At 37.1% G+C, this 15,139-nt stretch overlaps 1 protein-coding gene across 1 annotated transcript; it reads left to right on the top strand.

Moving 5' to 3' along the window:
• Nucleotides 1-10,450: 10,450 nt before the first annotated feature.
• LOC103942844 (PAP-specific phosphatase HAL2-like) lies at nucleotides 10,451-14,664 on the top strand. The gene is made up of 4 exons (XM_009353042.3): nucleotides 10,451-10,978; nucleotides 12,139-12,826; nucleotides 13,502-13,864; nucleotides 14,468-14,664. The coding sequence occupies exons 1-3, from the start codon at nucleotides 10,825-10,827 to the stop codon at nucleotides 13,803-13,805; spliced, it is 1,146 nt and encodes a 381-aa protein (XP_009351317.1). The 5' UTR covers nucleotides 10,451-10,824; the 3' UTR covers nucleotides 13,806-13,864; nucleotides 14,468-14,664.
• Nucleotides 14,665-15,139: the final 475 nt, after the last annotated feature.

Below are 15,139 nucleotides of genomic sequence, written 5' to 3'. Positions count from 1 at the left end.
ATTCCATCTTCTGAAACCAACACTTTTGATGTTATTTGACGTACAATAATTTCTATATGTCTATTATGGATCTGCACCCCCTGGGATCTATAAACCTTTTGGATCTTATTAACCAAAGAGATACGACTTTGCACTATAGTTAGCTCAGCACCAATCATAAATCCCCAAGGAATTCCAAGAATTCTTGTTATACACTCGTTCCAACCCTCAACTCTCTTTTCTAGGTTCATCGATATTGAATCAATCGAACGCACCTCTAAAACCTGTTCAACTTTTGGAAGGCCCTGCGTTATATCACCAGATCTAGATTTTTCATATATAAATGTAACGAATGTATCTCCTTCGGAAAGGATTTCTCCATAATGTCCATGAACAGTTGCTCCTGGAGTGGCTAAATAGGGCTTCGCCGATCTTATTACTACAGAGTCAATTTGAACAATTATAACTTGCCCCGATTTTAGGTGTGATCCTTTTTTGGCTATACATAGATTTTCACAAATAAACTGCCCGAGGCTAATTATTGTGGATGTTTCATCACAATAATTATGATTATAATTATGATGGAGAAAATGCCAATTCAAATTGAATGAATTCAAAAGTATGTTCGTATCGGAATTAGAAATTCTTTCGTTTTCATCCATTAAATAATATTGAAATACTTGAGAAGTCTGTTTTAAATTGGCGAGTTGCAAATATTTAGTTAACGAAATCTGATTATGAGTTATTAAATGGTAAAATGAATAAAAATTATCAATTTGAGAGGCTGTTCCGAAAGGGCCTAACGAATTCGTAATTGGAATTAGAAGATCTCTTTTAATTGATTCTTTTATCCCATTGTAATATTTTAGATCGTTGAATGGACTCATTTGAAAACAATTGTATGATGACAAAATTATCAAAGATTGGGATTCTTTACTTCTATTCAACAACGTACGAAAAGTTCCTTGATTTTGGCTATGGCTAAATGGTTGTTGAATCCTTGCCTTGGAATAAATAGAATCAAATGGATTGATATTGGTACGATCCGACCTATTATCAGAGGTTAATCCCGAACCTAACGGATCATTCCTTTTTCGGATATACGAAGTATGGGATTTCACTAAGTTGATTCTTAGGAAATCTTGAATCAGACCATTTGCACTTACTTCAATAAAGGAAGAGCGGGCCTCCTCGATAGAAGAATTTTTTTTATCTTGGTCCCAGTTCAATAGTAAACAGGTCCGAACTAATTGAATACTTGTGCCAGAAATCCCCCGAATTGGTTTACCATTTCCATAAAGTATATAATTTACAACTCTAAGTTCTAGATTATCCCTTTCCCGCAATGGATCCTGGGGGAAAAGTGTTGCTAAATTTATACCGTCCGCTATTTCATATATGATTACGGGTCGAACCAAAACAAAATACTTTTTCTTGGTGGGTGTGATCCATTGGACATAAATCCAATTTTTCAATTTTTTTGATTCCTTAGAATTTTTTTTTACCGTTCCCGGTGGTATCAAGATGCCGCTGTGTCGGAATATCTTATCCATCTCTCCAGGAAAATGGATATCTCCAGAAAATATTTTTAGTTCAATCCTTTTTTTTTTTCTCTCCATTCGAACCAATCCGCCTACTCGGCTTCTTGTATTTAAAGTGATTCGTGTATCTATCCCAATGATACTATTGTTCCGTACCATTATGGACGAAGACTCGGGTAAAATATGCACTTCCTCGGGAATGAAAAAAAATCGATCTACTTTCGTTTGATATTTTGGCTTAAATTCTTTGACTCCCCGATACTCAATTAAATCCTCTTTTTTGAGGATTGAATGCAACCCTATGGTTCCATATTTAGTAATTCCCGAACTCTTTCTTCTGTATTGAGGATCATCGAAATAAGCAAGAATACTATTTCTACGAAAAATACCATTTATGGGTATTTCAATCGAAATACCGGGACGGGGCATTAGTTCTTTCTCTCGTTCTTGAATCGATTGGAATGGAATGATGAATCTATTTCTTCGCCTCTTTGTCAATAAAAAAACATCAGAATTATCATGGAGAATAGTAGGAAGTATGAGATTACAATGACTCGTATATATGATTCGATTAAATTCTGAATAATCAGGAATACTACTTTCTTTTTTACCAGAAAGATTCAAACTGTTGTGTTTCACTTGATCATTATTTACTGTATTTACTGAAAGGCTAGAAAAATATCTTCCTTCAGCAGAAAGAGAATGAACGTTCGTTTGATCTTGATCCTTGTGGAGTGAAAAAGGGACTGCACTGGATCTGCACGAACCTCCTGATAATATCCACAAATGACTTGTTTTTGGTAAAAGATGTACATTACTATACGTAAATTCCGGCGCATGGTATACATCAGTACTCCAGTGCATTTCTCCCTCTGAATCAGAATAAATATGTTTTCGAACCCTCTCTTTAAAATTTAAAGTATATGCTCCCGCGCGAATCTCAGCAATCACTTGTTCTGATTCTATGTATTGATCATTTTGAACTAAAATCAAACTTTTGGGTGGAATAGTCACGTTATGTATAAGATTTTCACTCTCAATAGTTACATACAAGTCTATATAACATAGAAAAGCAGGGTGCCCATGACGTGTACGTGTGGGATGAACCAAATCCTCGTTGAATTTTATTTTTCCATTAGAAGGGGCTCGTACATGTTCTGCAGTACCCCCTGTGAACACTCCACCGGTATGAAAAGTTCTTAATGTTAGTTGAGTGCCCGGTTCTCCAATAGATTGACCCGCAATAATACCTACAGCTTCTCCCAATTCGACCAGGTCGCCATGAGTGGGGCTCCTGCCATAACATAATCGGCAGATCCAAGATGTACTCTTACAAGTAAAGGGGGTTCGGATAGATATTGGTTGTGTTTGAAAGGTTATGAATCGAGTGACAAGTCCAATCCCAATATCTTGATTTCGAACGGCAATGCATCGTGGGCCTATATATATATCGTCTGCTAATACACGGCCAATCAATGTTTGTATAAAAATTCTTTCCGGCATCATCCCATTTTGAGGACTCACAGAAATGCCTCGTATGGTGCCGCAATCTGTTCTACGTACAACAATGTGTTGAACTACTTCAACAAGTCTGCGTGTAAGATATCCAGCATCCGATGTTCGTACAGCAGTATCCACAACCCCTTTTCGGGCTCCGTAACAAGAAATGATATATTCTGTTAAAGACAGTCCTTCACGTAAATTACTTTGAATAGGTAAATCAATCATTTGTCCTTGTGGATCCGACATTAATCCTCTCATACCTACTAATTGGTGTACTTGGGATGCATTTCCTCTAGCTCCCGAAAAGGACATCATATGGACTGGATTAAAGGGGTCGGTCATCCTAAAAATTAGGATTCATTTCTTGTCGCAAATATTCACTTGTAGCATACCATATCTCAATAGATTGGCGTAATTTTTCTACCGCGTGTACATTTCCATAATGATGGTGTTTTTCCAAAATAAAACTTTGTTGTTCAGCATCTTGGACTAGCCACCCCTTAGAAGGTATTGTTAAAAGATCATCAATTCCTAATGAAATGGATGTAGCAGTGGCTTGTCGGAACCCCAGAGTTTTTACTTGATCCAGGATGTGTGATGTATATGCCATTCCGAAGTGATCTATTAATCTACTAATAAGTCGTTTAATAGCAGTTCCATCTATCACTTTATTGTGAAAGACCAGATTGGCCCGTTCTGCCATAAGTACCTCCCTATTCCGCTGAGTGGGGTTCGACAATGGGTTTGAGTCAATGATTGGAAAACTTCCTTTTCTCGATCTTGATTCGCATAGAAATTCAGGAACTATAGTCCTAGGTGAACTGGAGAAACCCAAAATGACACGGGTGTCATAGAATTACTTAGTTTAGATACCATATGATTAGGTACCATATGAGTAGGCTCGGCAAAACCCTTGGATAGCTTCTTCGATTTCTCGATAAAGAGAAATATGACCAACTGTGGTTCGAACGTATATACAAATAATTTCTTTTTTTATACTTCTTACTATTAGATTCATAGTGAACTTCGATGGGAGTTCCTCTTGAAGTAATAACACGTTGATCTAGTCGCCACCAGAGCCACAAAGGGCTATCTAAATTGATTATTTTCTGCCAATAAGTTACAATCGCATCACTCCACCTTTGTCATATATTCCATACATCACATTGGATAAGTATCATATTTAAGGAATACGATTCACTTTCAAGATGCCTTGGTGGTGAAATGGTAGACATGCGAGACTCAAAATCTCGTGCTAAAAAACGTGGAGGTTCGAGTCCTCTTCAAGGCATAATATTGAATATTGAGAATGCTCATTGACTTGGAATAAGTTCGACAATGGATCACGAAATCTTGGTGATCTTCTCTATCTAATGAACGGGGAGTCTGCTTTGAAATCGTCTGCCCTGCACCCACCCCTCGAGTATATGCTTCAACAAGAATCACACAAGGGTAGATTGATACAATAGAAACCTCCGGTAAAATGCCCACCTGTAATCAAGCAGATAAAGTACATTACATAGTCCGGTATAGGGATTGGCGACTTACCCATTTAGCGACTTTGGCATTGGACGTTCCAAAAATATGTACTATTAGGTTGGGTGAATTGAATTCAATAATAGACGTATGTTAGCATTCCAGCTTTCCTTCTCCTTTCAGGGCCTATTCGAAAGAGAATCCAGTATTTATTGGTCGTGAATATCTGAATAGGACGAACCGTCCCGTGGATACCTTTGCTTTGGAACAAAACAATTAGAATTAGATGGTCAACTGGAATGTGTATTATCCATATAGGGAATCTTTGAATTGAGAAGATTCGTCGACCTGAGACAAAGAGAAATGTCTATCTATTTTATTTAGTTATTCAGTTAAACCAATGAGTAGTTATTATAGCAGATAAAAACAATCATTTCATCCGACATGCGTATTTTTTATTTTCCAATGGATTTACATCCTTTATTAATGGAATTTTTTTGATGTAGTGAGTAATAGCTCTGGTTTTTCGATGTTCAAGAATTCTTATTTAGGCAGTTCATACCATCTAAACATAATGTTGTGATCTAAGATTTCAATTCTTCCATGTTTCAGCAGTAGTTAGTATATTGTTCCATAGAGCTAAGTTCCAAAATATGGAAGAAACAGTTGTTTCCACGACTCTACCGCCCAGTCAATTCTGTTCCACTTAATCCTTGTTTCATGGCCACATATTTTTTCGGCCAAGGAATGGGAAACCTTTCTCTAGTTACATGAATCCAATTTTCATTTCATCCAAGAAAAGCCATATTTTTCTCAACAATGTCTTTTTCATTTGATCCAATAGCATTCCGTTAGATAGGAACATCTTTGATAAATACTGATAACTCTCAGATGGAGTATTAGAACGAAAAAAATCCATTAGATAATGAACTACTGGTTCTAAGCCATCTCTGGCGATGAATTAACAATTCGAAGTACCTTTCTTGCGTATTCTTGATAAACCGGCATTTATATATAGACGTAGGAAGATCCGTTTGGGAAGTAAGAAGCCCCTTTGACATCTCTTCATCTGCAAAGAATTCTCGATGTGAAAATACAGGCTGATCTTTGAATAGGAAAAAGAGTGGATCCGCATGGTCCCAAATGAATTAGCTTATTCGAAAAAAGCCTTGTTCTTTGAAAGATCTATCTTATGTCTGGTACTACATGGTTCCACTCTGTAATAACTCCAAATCATTCTCTTAAAGCCCATCCTCTTCATCATAAATGATCCGTTTGCCTCGAAATGACCTGACCCAATAGGGAAATCCCAATTCATTGGGCTTTTCGATACAATAAAATAGAAAGCCCTAAGGGCGCCATATTCTAAAAGCCCAAACTATGTGATTGAATAAATCATCCTCTATCCGTTACGGGTCGAGGACTTATTCCCCTTCTTCAAACTCCGATTCGTATTGTTCATAGAGAAATCTCTGATCAACGATAGAACAAGATCCATTTTGCATCATATCTAAGGGATTCCTTGGTTCGGGTCGAAGAAGCAAGGTCACTCGATCATTATCAAACTGACTGCAATATTTTTCTATCCGTGAGGATCCCATCGGAGTGTCTCCTACTTCTAATAAGCCATGAGCTAGATTATAATCATTCTCAATGAGTCTATAAGAAGAGATTCCATTTTTTTCATCGGGTTGAGGTAGAGACCAAAGGTCTTGAGCGACCGATCTGGCAGAACAATTCAAAAGATAAAGAAGTATCGTTAATTTCTTCATGCTCGTTCCAAGTTCGAAGTACCATTTGTACAAATAAGAATCCCCTTTGTTACATGATTTCTTCTTCATATAAATAGATATAGGATCTATGGAGCAATTACTTAGAAGTACATTTTGTGCAACAACCCTTCCTATTTGATAGAAAAGGATCCAATGATCTTGAATTGAACTTACTTGGGATATGAAAGAGCGAAAAAGTGCTTTTGTTGTTGTGAAATAAGAAGCCTTTGTATCTTAGTGCATGTATTTAATGTATTCGAAGCTATTAAAGTGGGATCCACTTTTTGGGGAATATGAGTCGAAGCAATAACATAAATATTTCTAGTGGAACATCTTTCACAATCCCTGGAGATATAGTTCACTAATAGACCGAGGGATAAGTAATTCGACTCATTCACATCCATATCATGAATGTTTGGAATCCATATTATGCAAGGATACATTGCTTTTGCTAATTCGAATTGAAGGTGATATAAAATCGGTCTATTTTTTGCATCATATCCATAGTTAGCACATTTATCATAGTTAGAAGGGCCAACTCTATATCAAAGTCACAGTTGTCACTATCATCAATATCGTCACTATCATTAACAAGAAAACCCTTGGGCTTGTTAGCTAGGAACTTGTTCAGAAATACTGTAATGAAATGAACATAGGAGTTTGTCGCTAGGTATTTGACCAAATAGGATCGTCTAGTTCCTATAGAACCTATCACTAAAATAACCTTAGAAAGAGATAGGGCTATGCGGAGAGAAAAGGGTTTTCCATGAGATGGGAAATGAAAACTATTATCCCTAAATGAGGTTTGTGAATAAGTGATTGTCTGATAATGTGCAAGGAATATTCATCTTTTTGCTAAACATGATGTATTGAACTCATAATTCATTAGATATTTTTTATGAATGTCAACTAAGTATCTTAAGTAAATTACTTCCGGTTGTTTAATCATTTGATAACCAGAATCATTTTTTGATAAATGATCACTATGAGTCAGACTCAATAGAATTTGATCAACCCTTTTTTATATCGTTAAGGTGGAAAACTGAACCAAGAATTCTCTTTCTTTATCATCAATCGAATCACTGTTCGAGACCCATGATTCTATTTTATCATCAATCCAATCACTGTTCACGTTTTTTCTTTTTCTTATCAATGAATGGATCTCTTTACTTGTATGACTTAGATGTCTCGTATTTCTCGAAAAAGTGATTCGATTGATAAGATTTGGTATGATACTTATGAAATCGATGATATTGATGAGATTGATATTCAAATATTTCTTCTTAGAACGTTTGATTTGACCATATAAGCGGGACCACCACCCCATAGCATGTTGCCGCCAGAAGCCCATATTTCTTCTAGAGAATCTCTTAATTATTCCCGAGCAACTAGAAAGAGTTTCTTTAACCAGAAAGAATTCAGTTTAGATGTAGGATACCTATCTAGAAGTTTTCGCAACTCAATCATGTATAATGGAATCATCAAAGATTTGACCATTTCGAACTTTGTCTGTAACTCACTATAGGCTCAAGAAACAAAGAGAAGAAGTATACGAACGAGATATCCAGCAACAAGAAGAAGGAAAAGGATTGAATAGAGGAATTCTCAAACATTTGGTGATCTCAGATGTGTTGATATCAATGGTGACTCATTATTTCAATGAATCATTTCTTCAGACAAAAGAAGATTATGTAAACACTTACTCGAAATATCACTTATCAGATTCCATTGTGGAAGACACAATTTTTTCTGAAGAATTCACCATGATATGTCTGATCCATCCATAATATCATGAAAAATGAATACAAATTTTTGGCTGCTACTTAGTATCAGCAATAGGTTTGAAAAAAGTATCTAAAAATATCAAATTTAAATATTTGTATCCTATCGAGGTAAGGAGCCATGTCATATATGTTTGGAATATATTCCATTTTGAGAGAGTTGAAAAAGCACTATATCGTTGAGAGGTTTTATACATCCGCCTTTTCTTAAGGCATTTCTTTTGACAAAGACCCTGTTTTTTCCTCTTTTCGAATGGTAAATATTTCCGTTTTTGATATAATAATATATATTTTTGATATAATATATATAAGGCATCCTTCAGATAATTCAAATTGAAGCAATTGGATGTCCAACTTGGGCCTATATGACATGACTGATCAATAGAAATATTCTAAAGAGATTCTATTCAGAACTATTATATGTCCAAGGTCCAATGTTGAAATAATTTCAGAGGTTTTCCTTGATTTTGTCCGTGTCAACAAACAATTCGAAATGCCTCAACTTTTTTAGAACAGGCCCGAGTCAAATAGTAATGATTCAAAGCACTTCTTTATTTTATACACTATTTCGGAAACTCAAGGACTCAATTGTATGGATATGTAAAATACAGGATTTCGAATCCTCGCAGGCAAAGGAGGGAAATGGCTACTCAATTTAAAGTGAGTAAATAAAATTCCATATTTGATCTCATAGATACATATAGAATTCTGTGGAAAGCCATATTCGATGAAAGTCGTATGTACGACTTGGAGGGAGATCTTTCATATCTTTCGAGATCCACCCAACAATATGGGGTCAAAAAGCCAAAATAAATGATTTTAGCCCTTATAAAAAGAAAGCTGGTTCTTGAACCCCTTCACGCTCATGTCACGCTGAGGTACTCCAGAAGAAAAAACTTTGCGACCCTATCCGAGTATGTGCTTAGTGCAATGCCCCATAGAACAATGAAGTAATGTATCCATACGAGCTCCGGCCCTCAGCAGCTCAAAAATAAAAAAATAAAAAACTTGTTCATTTATGTTACCTGTTGTGTACCTTCAACGTTTCACCTTTCATAGATCTGGGAAAGGGTTTGGGAAGTGACATTGAGGTTGGGCACGTGCAGGATCCTGGTCTTTTTTGGAGCAATTTTTTGTCAGACCTTCTAGACCAAACAATTTAAAACCGTTCATGTAAAATTGTGCGGTTCAAAGTGAATCCCTCACCCATGCTGTCGTGATGTCCCTCTCCCATAGCGCTTTGGGCTCGCTCACCCTTCTGCTCTCCCCCTTGTCTTAGAAAGCCTCCATGAAAATCTTTCAGGTTTTCTTTGCTTTCCCAATATATGGAGAACTGGATTTTGCTCAGAAGAAAAAAAACAGATGAGTAGAGGCCTAAAGCTTCATACAAATTCATGGTCGCGTTCACCATAGAGATGCAGATCCGATAAAGGTGGTGAGAGGAGAAGGAGATAGCGGCGAAGGGAGAGAATAGCTGTTGTGAAATTTTGACATGTTTCTTTTGCTCCAAAGGATCGGAGAAAACTGCTCCAGAGAGGATATGCATTCTTCAAAGTTTATATTAAATGAATGTGTTTTTATATTTTAATATTAATCTTTGATATTAAATATATCTATAGATGACAATGCATCATTGGTTATTAAGTGACAAGAAAACATGACTCATGCAGAAAATACATGCTCATAGTCATAATGCAAGCCGCTTCAACTTTTAAAACTATTTCATAATTGAAGAAGGTTGAAGTTCACCATAAAATCAATTGGCAATATGGACAGTAACTCAATTACTTACTTATAAAAACACATGCAAGATCCTTTATTTTCCCAATGTCAGATTAACTCTCAACACGACCCTAACATATGGTCAATCCAGTGACGTGGAGCATACGTGGTTGTTGGGCTTCACACATGAGATAACATGCTTCAATACCATGGAGAAAATTGAGGTTTCACCATAAAATCAATTGACAATATAGGAAGTAACTCAACTTATAATTAAGATTCCTTATTTCTCCAACGTGGGATTAACTCTCAACAATAACTTTTAATTATAACAAAAAGGCTCAAAAGACTTACACCTCATTCCACATTTTCGCTTCTAAATGTATTTCTTTTACAAAGGCGATATTCTATTTTTGAACTACAATGTGAGAGATTTAAATTTAGATCTACAAGTACACTAGCTAAACCAACTAACTTTTCTTTTTTTTTGGTCGAAAGTTGAATCAACTAAAGCCCAACACCTAAGAGGAAACAACTTAGATTTCTTAAAGTAGCTTTGAGATATCGGTGAACTCGTTTCATACAAGTTTTCCGCATCGCCTCACACACAGTTCGCCACATACACAAAAGTATGAAAGAAAAAGAAGTAAAGCTTGTGAAAGAAGGAGACAGGTGTGGTCAAATTAAGGCCTCCAGAATGGACCCTAACAATAAAAACGTAACCTTTGCGACACTATCATTCTCCATGCGCTTTTTTCCAACTTTCCTTCCACCCAAACACACAAATCCCACAAAACACAAATGCCACCAGCGAAAATTCCACAGCACAAACAAAAGAACCCCAAATTTTTGACTTACCAAAAGGTACTGCATCTCTGAATGCCATTGCCATTGCAGAGCACGGAAAAAAACCTCAAAAATTACCAACCCAAGAACATAGGAACCTTAATTTGCACGAATCCCCAGGTTGTTACCTCAAAGATTGATACTTTCTCCTCGTTTTTGAATTATCTCCATCTGGGTGTTGTCGGAAGTTGTTGGAATTGAGGTATGGAGGGCGAGAAATACGGGGAGGAGCTGGATGTGGCGGTGAGAGTGGTTCACATGGCGTGTGCTCTGTGTCAGAGGCTGCAGGAGGGTTTGGTGTCAGGTGGCAGTAGCCTCGTTAAGTCCAAGGACGATGATTCTCCTGTGACTGTCGCAGGTACTATGAATTGAAAGTTCGTTATTTGGTTATCTTTCCTTTGATTTCGGAGGTTTTTGGTGGTGGGATTGTTAAAGTTTTTGGCGTCGAGAGAAATGGATTTGAGAAATGTTCTGCTGTTTGTCTGTTTGTGTGTTCCTTAATTTTGGCAAACTAGTGCAATGTAGTACCTTTGCTAGATAGTGTTAAGGTTGAATCTCACTGCGGGTTCCGCGATACAGGGTCATGTATTTATAGCTCTTGAATTGGTTTGCCTTTTAGTTAAGTTGATAATGATACTCTATCTATGTTTACAAGTTACGATGAACAAATTTTCGAAATATCTGGGCAACGCAAGTTTAATTTTTAAGGACTATATATATAGGTCCTTGATGTATTTAGGTACTTGATATTAGGTGCGTTGTCCTAGAGGTTTTTTTGCATCGTTATGGAGTAGGTTTTTCGCTTAGTGTGGGACGGACCAGAATCTTCTTATTCAAGTACAATTTAAGTATGAGGGATTGACCACTAGATGAACTTTGCTGGGGAAGAGTCTGATGGTATGTTCTTGAAATGTAAAATGATATTTATAAGAGCATTTAGTACATGGAGCATGATTTCTGTCGGCTAATTAGTACACATTTGTCTTTTAAAGTTGATACGGGGATGGGGGTGGAGTATTTTTCAAGTACAACTTATAGATTGTGTAAGAGCATTATGTGAAAACACAATTATCATCAGTTTATAGAAATGCAGGGAACACCTGTTTAGTTTCTATTGCGTCTTGCATAAAATTTGAAATATCTTGTTTCATTGTCCGAAGAATGGTTACATTCTTCTAGTAGATGATAGTACTAATTTGAGGCTAAGATAACCTTTTAGCTGCTACCACACTATCAAGAAAATTAAGGCCTACAACATAGTTTGTTGGTGGGCGATATGTTGCTTATCATTGTGAAGCTTGATAAAACACGAATGAGCCACAGAAGTTTGTCTTTCGTTATGTGATCATAGTTGGAGAATGTGTAAGCTTTAGATAAGAAGGGATTTTGTTTTATTGATGATTTTCTTTGTTTACTGTAAGTTGGTTTAATATCCTTACAAGAACTTTTATGCGCCAGAAATAGCTTGGTGCTCTTCTACGAAGTTGCGCTAATTTGATTGACATTGTGCATGAACAGATTGGAGTGTGCAAGCAACTATTAGCTGGATGCTGTCTGAATTCTTTGGAAGTCAGAATGTATCCATTATTGCTGAAGAAGATGTACAAACTCTCTCTCAGGCTGACTCAGCAGGTTTGCTGGAAGCTGTTGTGAACACTGTTAATGAATGCTTAGCTGGAGCCCCCAAGTATGGTCTTAAAAGTCCACCAAAATCCCTCAACACCTCTCAAGTTCTTGAGGCTATCAGCCGATGCAACTCAGCGGGAGGCCCCAAAGGAAAACATTGGGTACTTGATCCTGTTGACGGAACACTAGGGTTTGTGCGTGGTGATCAATACGCTGTAGCTTTAGCATTGATTGAGGATGGAAAAGTTGTTATTGGAGTACTTGGGTGCCCTAATTACCCAATGAATAAAGAATTGCTCAGTTATCATTATCAGTACCATGAAGTCATGTCAAAGTTGTCTCCCCCTTCTGAGGATATGTGGGAAAGAGGTTGTGTGATGTATGCAAGGAGAGGCAGTGGTAATGCATGGATGCAGCCACCAATCCGTGGGGATAAGAAGTTTGTGTGGCCAAATTCTGCAAGACTTATTCGGGTTTCTTCCATTGATGACCCCGCGCTGGCTACTTGTTGTGAACCTGTCGAGAGAGCAAATTCAGACCACTCCTTCACAGCAGGACTTGCTCACAGCGTAGGGCTTAGGTACATTTATTTAGTTATTTATTTCTATGCACCCACTTGGATGGTCATTGTTCCAACAAATGAAACCAGGACTTAATGAAAAAGGTGAAGAGTAATGGGAGGAGAAAACTGCAAACAGAAGAGTGAAATGAGTTATCAAGTATAGGAGCACTTCCCTTTTCTAGTTTCTTTTTAATTACATATAAGAGGTATAATAAAGAGATATTTCCAGGTTGACGACATTTCGTTATAAAAACCTAGCATAGTGTTTTAATGATATGAGTAATTTTTCATCACAAGTATCGCCTAGGTTGTTGTCCTGCTGTTGTTTGTTTCTTCTGTTTCATGGTCCTATTTTCAAGTTCTGAGAAATTAGATAGGGAGTAAGAGATTATAAGAACAAGTATGTGTATTGCCTGTTATTTGGAATTTTTTAACAGTTACCTTGATTTTCTTCGAGGCAATTGCTTAATGATATGTTTTTTAAGTACGAGGCAATGTGATCGATGGTCAATTAAGATTAAAAGTGACTCACTTGAAATCCTAATTTTAATTCCTTTTCGTTGTTATCAATGATGTGAATCTCAAAGCCACCTTGCCACCTTGCACGTCTTTTTTACCGGGGTAGGCAGATACTGGCAACTATAGTTTTACTTGTGCTCTAATTTGATATTTTCCTTTCATATCATATGGTAGAAATCAGCCCCTGCGTGTCTACAGCATGGTGAAATATGCAGCCATAGCTCGAGGAGATGCTGAGCTATTCATGAAGTTTGCAAGGACTGGATACAAGGAGAAGATATGGGATCACGCTGCTGGTCTTGTCATTGTAGAAGAGGCCGGAGGTGTCGTAACTGATGCTGGAGGGCGTCCCCTGGACTTCTCAAAGGGACCGTACTTAGAAGGACTTGACAGGGGCATAGTTGTTTGTTCCGGGGCCACACTACATGAGAAAATCATTGATGCTGTGTATGCCAGCTGGGACTCTTCTAATTTATGAGGCTTTTCTGTTCCATGCCAATGGACCACAGTGGCAGTAAATTTTGCAATTTTGTTGAGGTAAGGTCATCTAGTAGTGTTTGTTTTACATTGCAAAAGAACTTCAACACAGCTTTATCCACCTTCCAATATAACTTACCGAGTCGGATGAAGTAATTCTACCCTGTTTGCTTGATGGATGGAAACAGAAGGAAGTGAATAATTCCAGACCTCTTTTAACAAATGTAGTAGGAGTCTTAAAAAACTTATGAAAGTGAGAACTCCGTTTTGTTTCTACTTATCCATCACATGAGAGAATCTTGCCAAATTAGTTTCATTCATCTCATTTCCATCTCTCACGTATTTCAACACCCTCGAATTTTCCAATATTTCTCTATTCTTAATAAACTTGAGACTCAAATCTCCTGCTTCAGATGTCATGTACCTTTCTCTCCCCAGTTGGACAGTTGTTTGACAGGGCTAACTTAATAAATAGTTATTTGTAAATTCTGGAACTCAAATGTCCCAACAGTTTGGATACCAAAGAGGAAGCCTTGTAATTTGAAAAAGGTTCAGTATGGTAAACTTGGTTGCACTGCACATACTCACTAACCTGGTTTCTCATTTGCATCCTTTACTGAGCTTTGTGCAAAGAAATATTTACGCATCCTTGAACTATTTCAGGGCAAGCGATTTGCTGAGAAGGATTTGTGATGACATTCATATGCTATCGCCAAGGTTAAGTTTATAGAAGGAAGTATTTCGTCTGGTGGCGTGTTCAACTGAGTTCAAAATGGCACTGTTATACTGCTACTCAATAGTGAAATATTTATCAGTAAGATCTTCAAAGTAAATATTATGCAATTGCAGTTGCGTTTCAAGATTTTTCCGGTGTTTATGGATCACTATTCACTGGAATCATTGGATAGATGCACCCAGTCGATGGCTACTAGGGGTGGCATGACAGCAATTTAGGTTCACAGTTTTGTCTAGCAATCAGTCTACAGAAATCAGGTGATGACCATTTTCTTTTGGCATTACCTTCAACCGATGTTTAAGCAACAATTTTGCTTATTCAATGAACCCGTGAGGTCTTTTGTTCATATTTAGTCAACTTAGTTGTTCAGATCAACTAAACTACGACATCTCCGACCGGGATTTTCTTAAACTAGTAATATAAGTTGAATATCAGTTAGCTCCGAGTGTTAAATTGATTTAGCTTCTCTGATATCCTTGGTGGAACAAGAATTAGAAGACAGGCACCCTCCAGAATTCATTGAATGCTGTAACTGGATGCTCATGCATGCTAATGGATCCTCTAGAGGGGTTCCTTGTTTTATTTGTTGGGCCGTTGCC

The sequence above is a fragment of a genome, unplaced genomic scaffold, assembly GCF_019419815.1.
Source record: "Pyrus x bretschneideri cultivar Hongxiangsu unplaced genomic scaffold, Pyrus_bretschneideri_v1 Contig38, whole genome shotgun sequence".
In the NCBI taxonomy this organism is placed as follows: domain Eukaryota; kingdom Viridiplantae; phylum Streptophyta; class Magnoliopsida; order Rosales; family Rosaceae; genus Pyrus; species Pyrus x bretschneideri.
This window is presented reverse-complemented; position numbering and strand designations above follow the sequence as displayed.